This window comes from Entelurus aequoreus, linkage group LG11 (genome assembly GCF_033978785.1).
Source record: "Entelurus aequoreus isolate RoL-2023_Sb linkage group LG11, RoL_Eaeq_v1.1, whole genome shotgun sequence".
Taxonomy (NCBI): domain Eukaryota; kingdom Metazoa; phylum Chordata; class Actinopteri; order Syngnathiformes; family Syngnathidae; genus Entelurus; species Entelurus aequoreus.
The window spans coordinates 9,810,442-9,827,043 of NC_084741.1; the positions used below are offsets into that span (position 1 = coordinate 9,810,442).

At 40.1% G+C, this 16,602-nt stretch overlaps 2 protein-coding genes across 6 annotated transcripts in view; one reads left to right on the forward strand and one right to left on the reverse strand.

Annotated features, from left to right (window-relative positions):
- Positions 1–16,359, reverse strand: part of ppox (protoporphyrinogen oxidase) — a 38,256-nt gene extending 21,897 nt beyond the window's left edge. For 2 of the 4 annotated variants that reach the window (XM_062062418.1, XM_062062421.1), the window contains exons 1-5: positions 16,190–16,358; positions 15,553–15,643; positions 15,350–15,484; positions 4,869–4,984; positions 203–335 (exon numbers count right to left, since the gene is read on the reverse strand). In XM_062062418.1, coding sequence (XP_061918402.1) covers positions 203–335; positions 4,869–4,984; positions 15,350–15,484; positions 15,553–15,636 — 468 coding nt within the window. In that variant the 5' untranslated portion in view covers positions 15,637–15,643; positions 16,190–16,358. Of the gene's footprint in view, positions 1–202; positions 336–4,868; positions 4,985–15,349; positions 15,485–15,552; positions 15,705–16,189 lie in introns of all 4 variants that reach the window. The other 2 variants (XM_062062419.1, XM_062062420.1) reach the window with 2 other exon arrangements.
- LOC133659746 (uncharacterized) lies at positions 7,856–11,031 on the forward strand. 2 transcript variants are annotated; one of them, XM_062062423.1, is made up of 5 exons: positions 7,856–8,522; positions 8,577–8,708; positions 9,762–9,933; positions 10,088–10,240; positions 10,481–11,031. In XM_062062423.1, the coding sequence occupies exons 1-5, from the start codon at positions 8,156–8,158 to the stop codon at positions 10,512–10,514; spliced, it is 858 nt and encodes a 285-aa protein (XP_061918407.1). In that variant the 5' UTR covers positions 7,856–8,155; the 3' UTR covers positions 10,515–11,031. The 2 variants fall into 2 exon arrangements, with proteins under 2 accessions (XP_061918407.1, XP_061918406.1); XM_062062422.1 differs by having other exon boundaries at positions 7,856–8,708.
- Positions 16,360–16,602: the final 243 nt, after the last annotated feature.

The following is a 16,602-nucleotide window of genomic DNA, read 5'->3' on the forward strand; positions in this document are numbered from 1 at the left end:
GATATCATGTGCGATACAAGCAGTCCTGCTGTTTACAAAGGTGCGAGAGTGAAATGTCTTGCCCAAGGACACAAAGTCAGGATGGCAGAAGCTGGATGTGTTGTTCTACCACGTGAGCCACAACAAATACTGCATGTACTGTCAGATATGTTGTACTATGTTTGACGAAAGTATTTGTGTATTTGGAGTGTACTGTGAGGACCTCTTTGCCAAGCCTGCGACACACAAAGGCATGGACCGACTCGTCTTGCTGATGTCTCTTCTTCACAAACATCTCCATGGCAACGCTGAAGATCAGCGGACGTGAGAAGGGAGGCATTGTCCTCAGCAGTCCTCTGGACACCAAAGAAGAGGAGTTGACAAGAGAGACAGACATTAGAAGAGGAGTTGACAAAGGAGACAGACATTAGAAGAGGAGTTGACAAGGGAGACAGACATTAGAAGAGGAGTTGACAAAGGAGACAGACATTAGAAGAGGAGTTGACAAGGGAGACAGACATTAGAAGAGGAGTTAACAAAGGAGACAGACATTAGAAGAGGAGTTGACAAAGGAGACAGACATTAGAAGAGGAGTTGACAAGGGAGACAGACATTAGAAGAGGAGTTAACAAAGGAGACAGACATTAGAAGAGGAGTTGACAAGGGAGACAGACATTAGAAGAGGAGTTAACAAAGGAGACAGACATTAGAAGAGGAGTTGACAAGAGAGACAGACATTAGAAGAGGAGTTGACAAGGGAGACAGACATTAGAAGAGGAGTTGACAAGGGAGACAGACATTAGAAGAGGAGTTAACAAGGGAGACAGACATTAGAAGAAGAGTTGACAAGGGAGACAGACATTAGAAGAGGAGTTAACAAATGAGACAGACATTAGAAGAGGAGTTGACAAGGGAGACAGACATTAGAAGAGGAGTTAACAAAGGAGACAGACATTAGAAGAGGAGTTGACAAAGGAGACAGACATTAGAAGAGGAGTTGACAAGGGAGACAGACATTAGAAGAGGAGTTGACAAAGGAGACAGACATTAGAAGAGGAGTTGACAAGGGAGACAGACATTAGAAGAGGAGTTAACAAAGGAGACAGACATTAGAAGAGGAGTTGACAAAGGAGACAGACATTAGAAGAGGAGTTGACAAGGGAGACAGACATTAGAAGAGGAGTTAACAAAGGAGACAGACATTAGAAGAGGAGTTGACAAGGGAGACAGACATTAGAAGAGGAGTTAACAAAGGAGACAGACATTAGAAGAGGAGTTGACAAGAGAGACAGACATTAGAAGAGGAGTTGACAAGGGAGACAGACATTAGAAGAGGAGTTGACAAGGGAGACAGACATTAGAAGAGGAGTTAACAAGGGAGACAGACATTAGAAGAGGAGTTGACAAGGGAGACAGACATTAGAAGAGGAGTTAACAAATGAGACAGACATTAGAAGAGGAGTTGACAAGAGAGACAGACATTAGAAGAGGAGTTAACAAAGGAGACAGACATTAAAAGAGGAGTTGACAAGGGAGACAGACATTAGAAGAGGAGTTGACAAGGGAGACAGACATTAGAAGAGGAGTTAACAAAGGAGACAGACATTAGAAGAGGAGTTAACAAAGGAGACAGACATTAGAAGAGGAGTTGACAAGAGAGACAGACATTAGAAGAGGAGTTGACAAGGGAGACAGACATTAGAAGAGGAGTTAACAAAGGAGACAGACATTAGAAGAGGAGTTAACAAAGGAGACAGACATTAGAAGAGGAGTTAACAAGGGAGACAGACATTAGAAGAGGAGTTAACAAAGGAGACAGACATTAGAAGAGGAGTTGACAAGAGAGACAGACATTAGAAGAGGAGTTGACAAGGGAGACAGACATTAGAAGAGGAGTTAACAAAGGAGACAGACATTAGAAGAGGAGTTAACAAAGGAGACGGACATTAGAAGAGGAGTTAACAAGGGAGACAGACATTAGAAGAGGAGTTAACAAAGGAGACAGACATCAGAAGAGGAGTTGACAAGGGAGACAGACATTAGAAGAGGAGTTAACAAAGGAGACAGACATTAGAAGAGGAGTTAACAAAGGAGACAGACATTAGAAGAGGAGTTGACAAAGGAGTAAGACATTAGAAGAGGAGTTGACAAAGGAGACAGACATTAGAAGAGGAGTTAACAAAGCAGACAGACATTAGAAGAGGAGTTAACAAAGGAGACAGACATTAGAAGAGGAGTTGACAAGGGAGACAGACATTAGAAGAGGAGTTAACAAAGGAGACAGACATTAGAAGAAGAGTTGACAAGGGAGACAGACATTAGAAGAGGAGTTAACAAAGGAGACAGACATTAGAAGAGTTGACAAAGGAGACAGACATTAGAAGAGGAGTTAACAAAGGAGACAGACATTAGAAGAGGAGTTGACAAAGGAGTAAGACATTAGAAGAGGAGTTGACAAAGGAGACAGACATTAGAAGAGGAGTTAACAAAGGAGACAGACATTAGAAGAGGAGTTAACAAAGGAGACAGACATTAGAAGAGGAGTTGACAAGGGAGACAGACATTAGAAGAGGAGTTAACAAAGGAGACAGACATTAGAAGAGGAGTTGACAAGGGAGACAGACATTAGAAGAGGAGTTAACAAAGGAGACAGACATTAGAAGAGGAGTTGACAAGGGAGACAGACATTAGAAGAGGAGTTAACAAAGGAGACAGACATTAGAAGAGGCATTAACAAAGGAGACAGACATTAGAAGAGGAGTTAACAAAGGAGACAGACAATAGAAGAGGAGTTAACAAAGGAGACAGACATCAGAAGAGGAGTTAACAAAGGAGACAGACAAGAGGAGTTAACAAAGGAGACAGACATCAGAAGAGGAGTTAACAAAGGAGACAGACATCAGAAGAGGAGTTAACAAAGGAGACAGACAAGAGGAGTTAACAAAGGAGACAGACATCAGAAGAGGAGTTAACAAAGGAGACAGACAAGAGGAGTTAACAAAGGAGACAGACATCAGAAGAGGAGTTAACAAAGGAGACAGACATTACAAGAGGAGTTAACAAGGGAGACAGACATTAGAAGAGGAGTTAACAAAGGAGACAGACATTAGAAGAGGAGTTGACAAGGGAGACAGACATTAGAAGAGGAGTTAACAAAGGAGACAGACATTAGAAGAGGAGTTAACAAAGGAGACAGACATTAGAAGAGGAGTTAACAAAGGAGACAGACATTAGAAGAGGAGTTGACAAGGGAGACAGACATTAGAAGAGGAGTTAACAAAGGAGACAGACATTAGAAGAGGAGTTAACAAAGGAGACAGACATTAGAAGAGGAGTTAACAAAGGAGACAGACATTAGAAGAGGAGTTAACAAAGGAGACAGACATTAGAAGAGGAGTTAACAAAGGAGACAGACATTAGAAGAGGAGTTGACAAGGGAGACAGACATTAGAAGAGGAGTTAACAAAGGAGACAGACAGAAGAGGAGTTAACAAAGGAGACAGACATTAGAAGAGGAGTTAACAAGGGAGACAGACATTAGAAGAGGAGTTAACAAAGGAGACAGACATTAGAAGAGGAGTTGACAAGGGAGACAGACATTAGAAGAGGAGTTAACAAAGGAGACAGACATTAGAAGAGGAGTCAACAAAGGAGACAGACATTAGAAGAGGAGTTGACAAGGGAGACAGACATTAGAAGAGGAGTTAACAAAGCAGACAGACATTAGAAGAGGAGTTAACAAAGGTGACAGACATTAGAAGAGGAGTTAACAAAGGAGACAGACATTAGAAGAGGAGTTAACAAAGGAGACAGACATTAGAAGAGGAGTTAACAAAGGAGACAGACATTAGAAGAGGAGTTGACAAGGGAGACAGACATTAGAAGAGGAGTTAACAAAGGAGACAGACATTAGAAGAGGAGTTAACAAAGGAGACAGACATTAGAAGAGGAGTTGACAAGGGAGACAGACATTAGAAGAGGAGTTAACAAAGGAGACAGACATTAGAAGAGGAGTTAACAAAGGAGACAGACATTAGAAGAGGAGTTAACAAAGGAGACAGACATCAGAAGAGGAGTTAACAAAGGAGAAAGACATCAGAAGAGGAGTTAACAAAGGAGACAGACATTAGAAGAGGAGTTAACAAAGGAGACAGACATTAGAAGAGGAGTTAACAAAGGAGACAGACATTAGAAGAGGAGTTGACAAGGGAGACAGACATTAGAAGAGGAGTTAACAAAGGAGACAGACATTAGAAGAGGAGTTAACAAAGGAGACAGACATTAGAAGAGGAGTTAACAAGGGAGACAGACATTAGAAAAGGAGTTAACAAAGGAGACAGACATTAGAAGAGGAGTTGACAAGGGAGACAGACATTAGAAGAGGAGTTAACAAAGGAGACAGACATTAGAAGAGGAGTTAACAAAGGAGACAGACATTAGAAGAGGAGTTAACAAAGGAGACAGACATTAGAAGAGGAGTTAACAAAGGAGACAAAGTATTTGATGCAACACACCACATGTTAAACTGAAATACTTTCAATGTCATCATAATTAAGTTGAAGTAAGTTTGGTGTACTAAACACATGAGTTGATGTACTCTGAGTATAGTTACTTCTCTGAGTACACAGTGAAGTACTGCATGTACTTACATTATTCCTGAGTACACAGTGAAGTACTGCATGTACTTACATTATTCCTGAGTACACAGTGAAGTACTGCATGTACTTACATTATTCCTGAGTACACAGTGAAGTACTGCATGTACTTACATTATTCCTGAGTACACAGTGAAGTACTGCATGTACTTACATTATTCCTGAGTACACAGTGAAGTACTGCATGTACTTACATTATTCCTGAGTACACAGTGAAGTACTGCATGTACTTACATTATTCCTGAAGGCATCTTGTGAAGCTGCTTGTTGACGTACAAATATCTGCTCTTGGAAGCATCGTGGCTGTAGGCGACAGGCACAATCTCCCCGCCCAGACCCAAGTCTTCCACCTAGGACACGCACGAACGCACGCACGCACGCACGCACGCACGCACGCACGCACACACACACACACACACACACACACACACACACACACACACACACACACACACACACACACGCACGCACACACACACACACACACACACACAACAATGTGACCTTGGACTATGTTAAGGTAACGTGTGGAGTTCCACAGGGTTCAGTTCTTGGTCCTGCACTCTTCAGCATCTACATACTAGGTGACATCATACATGTTAGCTTTCACTGTTATGTTGATGACATCATACGTGTTAGCTTTCACTGTTATGATGATGATGACATCATACATGTTAGCTTTCACTGTTATGTTGATGACATCATACGTGTTAGCTTTCACTGTTATGATGATGACATCATACATGTTAGCTTTCACTGTTATGATGATGACATCATACATGTTAGCTTTCACTGTTATGCTGATGACATCATACATGTTAACTTTCACTGTTATGATGATGACATCATACATGTTAGCTTTCACTGTTATGATGATGACATCATACGTGTTAGCTTTCACTGTTATGATGATGACATCATACATGTTAGCTTTCACTGTTATGATGATGACATCATACATGTTAGCTTTCACTGTTATGCTGATGACATCATACATGTTAACTTTCACTGTTATGATGATGACATCATACATGTTAGCTTTCACTGTTATGCTGATGACATCATACATGTTAACTTTCACTGTTATGCTGATGACATCATACGTGTTAGCTGTCACTGTTATGATGATGACATCATACGTTTTAGCTCTACCTGTATGATGATGACATCATACGTGTTGGCTTTCACTGTTATGATGATGACATCATACGTGTTAGCTTTCACTGTTATGCTGATGACATCATACGTGTTGGCTTTCACTGTTATGCTGATGACATCATACGTGTTAGCTTTCACTGTTATGCTGATGACATCATACGTGTTAGCTTTCACTGTTATGATGATGACATCATACGTGTTAGCTTTCACTGTTATGATGATGACATCATACGTGTTGGCTTTCACTGTTATGATGATGACATCATACGTGTTGGCTTTCACTGTTATGATGATGACATCATACGTGTTAGCTTTCACTGTTATGATGATGACATCATACGTGTCAGCTTTCACTGTTATGATGATGATGACATCATATGTGTTGGCTTTCACTGTTATGATGATGACATCATACATGTTGGCTTTCACTGTTATGCTGATGACATCATACGTGTTAGCTTTCACTGTTATGATGATGACATCATACGTGTTAGCTTTCACTGTTATGCTGATGACATCATACGTGTTAGCTTTCACTGTTATGATGATGACTTCATACGTGTTAGCTTTCACTGTTATGATGATGACATCATACGTGTTGGCTTTCACTGTTATGATGATGACATCATACATGTTAGCTTTCACTGTTATGCTGATGACATCATACGTGTTAGCTTTCACTGTTATGATGATGACTTCATACGTGTTAGCTTTCACTGTTATGATGATGACAGCATACGTGTTAGCTTTCACTGTTATGATGATGACATACGTGTTGGCTTTCACTGTTATGATGATGACATCATACGTGTTAGCTTTCACTGTTATGATGATGACATCATACGTGTTAGCTTTCACTGTTATGATGATGATGACATCATACGTGTTGGCTTTCACTGTTATGATGATGACGTCATACATGTTTGCTTTCACTGTTATGATGATGACGTGTTGGCTTTCACTGTTATGATGATGACATCATACATGTTAGCTTTCACTGTTATGATGATGACATCATACGTGTTAGCTTTCACTGTTTTGATGATGACATCATACATGTTAGCTTTCACTGTTATGATGATGACATCATACGTGTTTGCTTTCACTGTTATAATGATGACATCATACGTGTTGGCTTTCACTGTTATGCTGATGACATCATACGTGTTAGCTGTCACTGTTATGATGATGACATACGTTTTAGCTCTACCTGTATGATGATGACATCATACGTGTTGGCTTTCACTGTTATGATGATGACATCATACATGTTAGCTTTCACTGTTATGATGATGACATCATACGTGTTAGCTTTCACTGTTATGCTGATGACATCATACGTGTTGGCTTTCACTGTTATGATGATGACATCATACATGGTAGCTTTCACTGTTATGCTGATGACATCATACGTGTTAGCTTTCACTGTTATGCTGATGACATCATACGTGTTAGCTTTCACTGTTATGATGATGATGACATCATACGTGTTAGCTTTCACTGTTATGATGATGACATCATACGTGTTGGCTTTCACTGTTATGATGATGACATCATACGTGTTGGCTTTCACTGTTATGATGATGACATCATACGTGTTAGCTTTCACTGTTATGATGATGACATCATACGTGTTAGCTTTCACTGTTATGATGATGATGACATCATACGTGTTGGCTTTCACTGTTATGATGATGACATCATACATGTTAGCTTTCACTGTTATGATGATGACATCATACGTGTTAGCTTTCACTGTTATGATGATGATGACTTCATACGTGTTAGCTTTCACTGTTATGATGATGACATCATACGTGTTAGCTTTCACTGTTATGATGATGACATCATACGTGTTGGCTTTCACTGTTATGATGATGACATCATACGTGTTAGCTCTAACTGTTATGATGATGACATCATACGTGTTTGCTTTCACTGTTATGATGATGACGTGTTGGCTTTCACTGTTATGATGATGACATCATACATGTTAGCTTTCACTGTTATGATGATGACATCATACATGTTAGCTTTCACTGTTATGATGATGACATCATACATGTTAGCTTTCACTGTTATGATGATGACATCATACATTAGTGCCTGTGGTCAAGGCTCATATCGTTCAGTTTCGCTCCCACACCAACGGCACAACATCATTTTTACTTCATAAAATAGATTTACTGGTAGTAAGTAAGATACCAAAAGTTCGGAAATTGACACCTAGCCCATTTTGTGTAATCGGTGTTGAAAGCCGGTACTATTTTTCAGTGAGGCGCAGTGATATCTAGTGGGGAGTGGCGCGGTTTTGGTCACATGGACCAATCAGGTAGCAGCTTTATTCTAACAACATACCTGCTATGGCGACGACAACATCCGAGAGTGAAGAGGAACGAAAGACCTCAAAAGTTAGAAAAAAAGTGCGTAAAGAGGAAAATAAAAGATGCTATATGCATCTTTCATCTGTGAACAATGAGGACGTCCAGCACTTCACTCGGACACGGTGGGACACATACAGAAACTATTTAAAACAGTGGCTTTGTCTGCAAGACCAGAACAAGCATCTGGCAGAAATCTATAAACATTGCTCGGATGTAGATTTTGACGCTATTCCTGACGACGCTGGGTTTCACGCAACATGCTACCGACGTTTTACAGATAAATCTGCATTGTTTTATGCCGAGAAAAGGACCGCACGGGCGGTGGGAGAACCATCTGCAGCCGCAGGTCAGTCAGCAGGCACGTCTGAAACTCCCCGAAAGAAACTTCGATCTCGTTCAGGTTTGCCCGTTGCTTCTGCCGGCCCCGTCCTGCCAGCCATCTGTATAATTTGTCAAAAAGTGGAAAAGTACACTCGTGTGGGAGGAAAACGCCAGAGGGATCAACTCACACAAGCAGAAACCGTGTCGGCAGGTATGTGACACACACACACACACACACACACACACACACACACACACACACACACACACACACACACACACACACACACACACACACGTGTGTGAATCTATAGTAATAATGTTACAGTACATAGCGTAGGATTGAAAGAATGTGTTGTTACTTTGTAATAACCAAATGGACCATTTATACACTGTCAGAGTTAAGGGGAGACCTTGGAATTTAAAAGTTTGAGAACCACTGGCCTAGAAAAGGAAGCCCCACCCATCCCCCCATATACCTTCACACCACAGCCCCAATCTCTCCCCCCCACACACACACACACACCCCTGGACTGATTTACACATCACAACCCCCACCCCTCCCCCCGCACACCTTCACACCTCACCCCTCATCCCTGAACTGACTGAACTGTGACCACTACCCACATCCCTGCTGTGACTTCATGTCACCTCCACTGCTGCTACAATAATTGAAGAATGCATAGTGCACTTTATACATCATCATTGTCATATCATCCATTATCATCTTCACTGTGAACTGAATGTGCAATACTGCTTCTGTCTACTCATGCCCACTATAGATCTGTTGTAAGATCCACACTTTAATTTACTTTATCTTATTTCTTTATTTTTGTTTCTTATTTTATTTTATTATATTTATTAGTATTAAACATCCTTAGCATTTACATTTTTAGTAAGTTTATTGTAAGTGTGCAATATAGTTTAAGTTTATTCTTGTTTAATTTTTATATTCTGTGATTCTTTATTTAGCTTAAGTTTATATTTATATTTATATTTTGTGAATTTGCAAGGGGGACCAGCAAAACAAGCTTTTCATTGTGCAGTGTGACTGTCTGTTTATCTGTGCATATGACAATAGATATCTTGAATCTTGGAATGTTTAGCTGGGAGTTCAGCAGCTCACATCACAGAGTCGTAAATCACAGGGTCATAAATACCTCTCCAACCCCCCACTCAAGACACACACACACACACACACTTTTTTACTTGTAAATCTCTGATTTTGCCAATAAAGCTTATTCTAATTATTTTTCTTTTAAAGGCCAGTTGCTGAAGGCAGCTGAGATTAAGAAAGATGCTGCCATTCTTCTGCACATCAACGACAAAGACTGTGTTGCTATAGAGGTCCGGTACCATAGGACCTGTTACAGACAGTACACCAGGTTCTTGTCACTGTCTACAGCAACGCACACTGCAACCAGAGATGAAGAAATGTGAGTAATTACACTGTACTGTCATTTTGCTCACATTTAAAAAGTAAAAAAAATTTCAACAACATGCAGCTTATATTTAGTTTTGCTTAAGATACAGCTTTGAAAGCATGACTCTTTGCACATGTTAAGTGTGTGTGTGTGTGTGTGTTTTCAGACAACCCTTTGCTGACAGCTACAACCTCTTCTGTGACCAAGTGATCCGTCAAAGGATTATAATTGACAAAGAGGTGCTGAGAATGGACAAGCTAAGGAAGTTGTTCGTGGACAGCGTTAAGAAGCACGAAGATCTTGATGCTTCAGGCTACAGGTAACTGAAACAAAAATAATAAAATATTCATACTGAAAAGTTTATTATTTATAGATTTAGTCTCTCCCCATAAAGGCTATGAGAGTATGTTTAAAGTAATTTGATTATCATTGATGTGTGTGTGTGTGTGTGTGTGTGTGTGTGTGTGTGTGTGTGTGTGTGTGTGTGTGTGTGTGTGTGTGTGTGTGTGTGTGTCTGTGTGTCTGTGTGTAATGTGCTCATATTTCCCTTTTTCGTCAGCTTTGCCAGAACTGTCCATTCCCCCAACAAGTGATGCCCTCCACCAACACTGCAAAAGGGCAAACTACCAAGCAGCAGTAATGCGACATTCCCTGACTGGTATGATGTGTGCCCCTTCACCCATTGGCAATGGATGGTACATTGAGGATGGGGAGTTAACAGTAAGATGGATGACTAGAAATCCTGCCCCAGATAGTGTGCTGCAGGTAGTCCACTGTGGTTGCAAGACAAGCAAATGTGAAACAGAAAGATGTTCATGTATGTCTGCAAAAATGTCTTGTACTGATTTATGTCACTGCCAGAACTGTGGAAATGTTTCAAAGGAAACAGAAGAAAGAGGTGCATGGGATGATGACACAGATGAAAGTGATATTGATGAGTAATTACGCACCATGTCACCATGTAAAATTTGCCACTTTTGTTTCTTTATCAAGATGTTTGATTATCGAGATGCCACACTGCCATTTTAACGGTAAAGCTTAAATAATGTCTGTATTACCTTTTTTTTCAAATTTGTTTTGGTCTTTTGTGTGTGTTTGTGTGTGTGTGTGTGTGTGTGGGGGGGGGGGGGGGGTATAAATGACACATGCTGTGAAACAATTTGCTACTTTAATAAATATTTATCATATTTTATACCAATTTGGGCCTTTACTGCATCTATTTTAATCTTGTCCATTTTTGCCTTATTCCAGTTTTGGGGTGCATGGTAATATTTTGCTAGATTTTAAGCCACTTTTGGCCACGGTGTGTTACTTCTTTTGTACCTTTGATTACATAGAAGGTTGTGACATTTTTTTAATGTATGATACATAAGCTTTTAGCTAAATTTAATAAGTGTGTGCTTCATTGTGCTGGGGCAAATCACTTCAGTTGAATCGTTTTTTAAGAAATTTGCTACATTTCATGATCTAAATTCACATATGAGTATACTAAGGCACCAATATTTGTTTCAGATGTTAGGTATATGTATTTATGATATTTGAGAAAGATTTTGTGTTGCCAAAATGAATAAGACATATTTTACAAGCCAAAACTGCAGCACACGATTTTCGTTTTTTGTGATTTACCTCTATATACATTTCTGGCTTGTGACAAAATTTGGCTAGGTATCATGTTCTGAACTTTTAACCCAAAGTCCAGAAGGGTATTATCTATGCAAAAATGCATTGAACAAGTTGTGCTTAGACGTGGGAGCGAAATTCATTTTCTAGGCACTTTTTCTCATGTCAGCTCACCGTCTACATGTTAGCTTTCACTGTTATGATGATGATGACTTCATACGTGTTAGCTTTCACTGTTATGATGATGACATCATACGTGTTTGCTTTCACTGTTATAATGATGACATCATACGTGTTGGCTTTCACTGTTATGATGATGACATCATACGTGTTAGCTTTCACTGTTATGCTGATGACATCATACGTGTTAGCTTTCACTGTTATGATGATGACATCATACGTGTTTGCTTTCACTGTTATGATGATGACATCATACGTGTTAGCTTTCACTGTTATGATCATGACATCATACGTGCTAGCTTTCACTTTTATGATGATGACATCATACGTGTTGGCTTTCACTGTTATGATGATGACATCATATGTGTTAGCTTTCACTGTTATGATGATGATGACATCATACGTGTTAGCTTTCACTGTTATGATGATGATGACTTCATACGTGTTAGCTTTCACTGTTATGATGATGACATCATACGTGTTGGCTTTCACTGTTATGATGATGACATCATACGTGTTGGCTTTCACTGTTATGATGATGACATCATACGTGTTAGCTTTCACTGTTATGATGATGACATCATACGTGTTAGCTTTCACTGTTATGATGATGATGACATCATACGTGTTGGCTTTCACTGTTATGATGATGACATCATACATGTTAGCTTTCACTGTTATGCTGATGACATCATACGTGTTAGCTTTCACTGTTATGATGATGATGACATCATACGTGTTAGCTTTCACTGTTATGATGATGACATCATACGTGTTAGCTTTCACTGTTATGATGATGACATCATACGTGTTGGCTTTCACTGTTATGATGATGACATCATACGTGTTAGCTCTAACTGTTATGATGATGACATCATACGTGTTTGCTTTCACTGTTATGATGATGACGTGTTGGCTTTCACTGTTATGATGATGACATCATACATGTTAGCTTTCACTGTTATGATGATGACATCATACATGTTAGCTTTCACTGTTATGATGATGACATCATACGTGTTAGCTTTCACTGTTATAATGATGACATCATACATGTTAGCTTTCACTGTTATGATGATGACATCATACGTGTTTGCTTTCACTGTTATAATGATGACATCATACGTGTTGGCTTTCACTGTTATGCTGATGACATCATACGTGTTAGCTGTCACTGTTATGATGATGACATCATACGTTTTAGCTCTACCTGTATGATGATGACATCATACGTGTTGGCTTTCACTGTTATGATTATGACATCATACATGTTAGCTTTCACTGTTATGATGATGACATCATACGTGTTAGCTTTCACTGTTATGCTGATGACATCATACGTGTTAGCTTTCACTGTTATGCTGATGACATCATACGTGTTAGCTTTCACTGTTATGATGATGATGACATCATACGTGTTAGCTTTCACTGTTATAATGATGACATCATACGTTTTGGCTTTCACTGTTATGATGATGACATCATACGTGTTGGCTTTCACTGTTATGATGATGACATCATACGTGTTAGCTTTCACTGTTATGATGATGACATCATACGTGTTAGCTTTCACTGTTATGATGATGATGACATCATACGTGTTGGCTTTCACTGTTATGATGATGACATCATACATGTTAGCTTTCACTGTTATGCTGATGACATCATACGTGTTAGCTTTCACTGTTATGATGATGACATCATACGTGTTTGCTTTCACTGTTATGATGATGACATCATACGTGTTAGCTTTCACTGTTATGATGATGACATCATACGTGTTAGCTTTCACTGTTATGATGATGACATCATACGTGTTAGCTTTCACTGTTATGATGATGACATCATACGTGTTTGCTTTCACTGTTATAATGATGACATCATACGTGTTGGCTTTCACTGTTATGATGATGACATCATACGTGTTGGCTTTCACTGTTATGATGATGACATCATACGTGTTAGCTTTCACTGTTATGCTGATGATATCATACGTGTTAGCTCTCACTGTTATGATGATGACATCATACGTGTTTGCTTTCACTGTTATGATGATGACATCATATGTGTTAGCTTTCACTGTTATGATGATGATGACATCATACGTGTTAGCTTTCACTGTTATGATGATGATGACTTCATACGTGTTAGCTTTCACTGTTATGATGATGACATCATACGTGTTTGCTTTCACTGTTATAATGATGACATCATACGTGTTGGCTTTCACTGTTATGATGATGACATCATACGTGTTGGCTTTCACTGTTATGATGATGACATCATACGTGTTAGCTTTCACTGTTATGCTGATGACATCATACGTGTTAGCTTTCACTGTTATGATGATGACATCATACGTGTTTGCTTTCACTGTTATGATGATGACATCATACGTGTTAGCTTTCACTGTTATGATGATGACATCATACGTGTTAGCTTTCACTTTTATGATGATGACATCATACGTGTTGGCTTTCACTGTTATGATGATGACATCATATGTGTTAGCTTTCACTGTTATGATGATGATGACATCATACGTGTTAGCTTTCACTGTTATGATGATGATGACTTCATACGTGTTAGCTTTCACTGTTATGATGATGACATCATACGTGTTTGCTTTCACTGTTATGATGATGACATCATACGTGTTAGCTTTCACTGTTATGATGATGACATCATACGTGTTAGCTTTCACTGTTATGATGATGACATCATACGTGTTAGCTTTCACTGTTATGATGATGACATCATACGTGTTAGCTTTCACTGTTATGATGATGACATCATACGTGTTAGCTTTCACTGTTATGATGATGACATCATACGTGTTAGCTTTCACTGTTATGATGACACCCAACTCTAAATGCCTCTAAAGCTGACCAACGCCCAGGATTGTAGTCACCTGGAGGCGTGTCTTAATGACATTAAACAATCACCTGGAGGCGTGTCTTAATTAAATTAATGTAAAATCAGGCTTACCATGTAACCTAAATATCTTTGTGGTGGGTCTCCACAAATGTGTTTGTGGTGGGCTTCCACAAATGTGTTTGTGGTGGGCTTCCACAAATGTGTTTGTGGTGGGCTTCCACAAATGTGTTTGTGGTGGGCTTCCACAAATGTGTCTGTGGTGGGCTTCCACAAATGTGTTTGTGGTGGGCTTCCACAAATGTGTTTGTGGTGGGTCTCCACAAATGTGTTTGTGGTGGGCTTCCACAAATTTGTTTGTGGTGGGCTTCCACAAATGTGTTTGTGGTGGGCTTCCACAAATGTGTTTGTGGTGGGTCTCCACAAATGTGTTTGTGGTGGGCTTCCACAAATGTGTCTGTGGTGGGCTTCCACAAATGTGTTTGTGGTGGGTCTCCACAAATGTGTTTGTGGTGGGTCTCCACAAATGTGTTTGTGGTGGGTCTCCACAAATGTGTTTGTGGTGGGTCTCCACAAATGTGTTTGTGGTGGGCTTCCACAAATGTGTCTGTGGTGGGCTTCCACAAATGTGTCTGTGGTGGGCTTCCACAAATGTGTATGTGGTGGGTCTCCACAAATGTGTTTGTGGTGGGTCTCCACAAATGTGTTTGTGGAGGGCTTCCACAGATGAATGAAGGTATGAAAGAAGACCTACCATATTAAGAGTGTTGTGACCCACAGCTCCGGCAGGTCGAATCCCTCTGGGTCCATGTTCGAACACGGCACCGTCGGGCCGTCTTGTGGACCACAACCACCCTCCCAGACGACTGCTGGACTCCAGTAGAACCACCTGAGGACCACAGAAGGCTTGAAGTACATGGACCTAAGTTGTCTTTGTTGGAGGTAATCCAGGTGTACCTTGGTCACCTGGGGGCTCCTGCACAGGTAGTAAGACGCCGCCAGCCCCCCGATGCCCCCGCCGAGGACCGCTATTGTCCTCATTGGCTGACTGGGAAGCAAGGAAGTCAGCGTGAGAAGACTGTAGGCGCGCCTGCTCTGCTCATCTTGATCTGCAACAGTTGCTTTATCACACAGCTGCACCTTTTTAACCTCAACCCGTCCTTCTGAGGAAATACTTGGAACGATACATACATCCACTGGCAAACAGTATCGATATCATGTAGCAACACTTGTATCGTCAAACCGCACCGCAAACACTTCACAGTCCCAATGTGGAATAAAGTCTGTGCCATAAACATTTAAAAGGCATAATATAGATGAATCATTATTCTTCTTCCATTTCAGACTTTAGTTGAACTTATTTTGACTTCAACCAGGTATCAACGATGTCGATATTTGGATCGATCTTGTTTGAATAACATTGATGTTTTGGAATTGGAATGTAAATGTTATTAGCGGACATGTTTGAATAACATTGATGTTTTGGAATTGGAAGGATATTCCGCAGTTTGATGAGAGAAGCTGAGCATTAGTCGAATAATCGTCACTCCCAAGTTCATAAAGCAACACAAAACATTGCAGGAGTCATTTTTACCTTTATTTCTTTTTGTTCATTGAATATTGATGTTATTTCCCTGTTGCTCCTGGCAGACAGTTTAATCTTCTTTCTCTTGACTGAATATTGATATTATTTGCTTGTCCGGGCCGGAAGACGACCAACCGGAACTTCAATGTGTACTTCCGCCCCGGTCCCTGCTTCTTCTTCTGCTTTTAATTAGGGTTCCGCCTAACTCCCTCTCGCCCCCTGCTGGCCTTAGGACATACTGCATCACCATGAAATAGTTCCTCCAAAAAGCTAACAAGGCATTGTTAGCTTGTTAGCATTGTTAGCATTGTTGCGCCATCAACTTTCTTGTACTTCCTCACAGATGTCAAGTAACCACAAGAGACAAATGTTTACTGTTTAAATGAAGTGATGAATTAGTTCTTCCCCCATCAGCATGTTCA

Excerpts from the sequence above, each read along its gene's own strand:
- LOC133659746 (XM_062062422.1), top strand. The coding sequence starts at position 8,156 with ATGGCGACGACAACATCCGAGAGTGAAGAGGAACGAAAGACCTCAAAA. Across the intron at positions 9,934-10,087 it reads GCAACCAGAGATGAAGAAAT|ACAACCCTTTGCTGACAGCT; the intron begins GTGAGTAATTAC and ends GTGTGTTTTCAG. Across the intron at positions 10,241-10,480 it reads CTTGATGCTTCAGGCTACAG|CTTTGCCAGAACTGTCCATT; the intron begins GTAACTGAAACA and ends CTTTTTCGTCAG.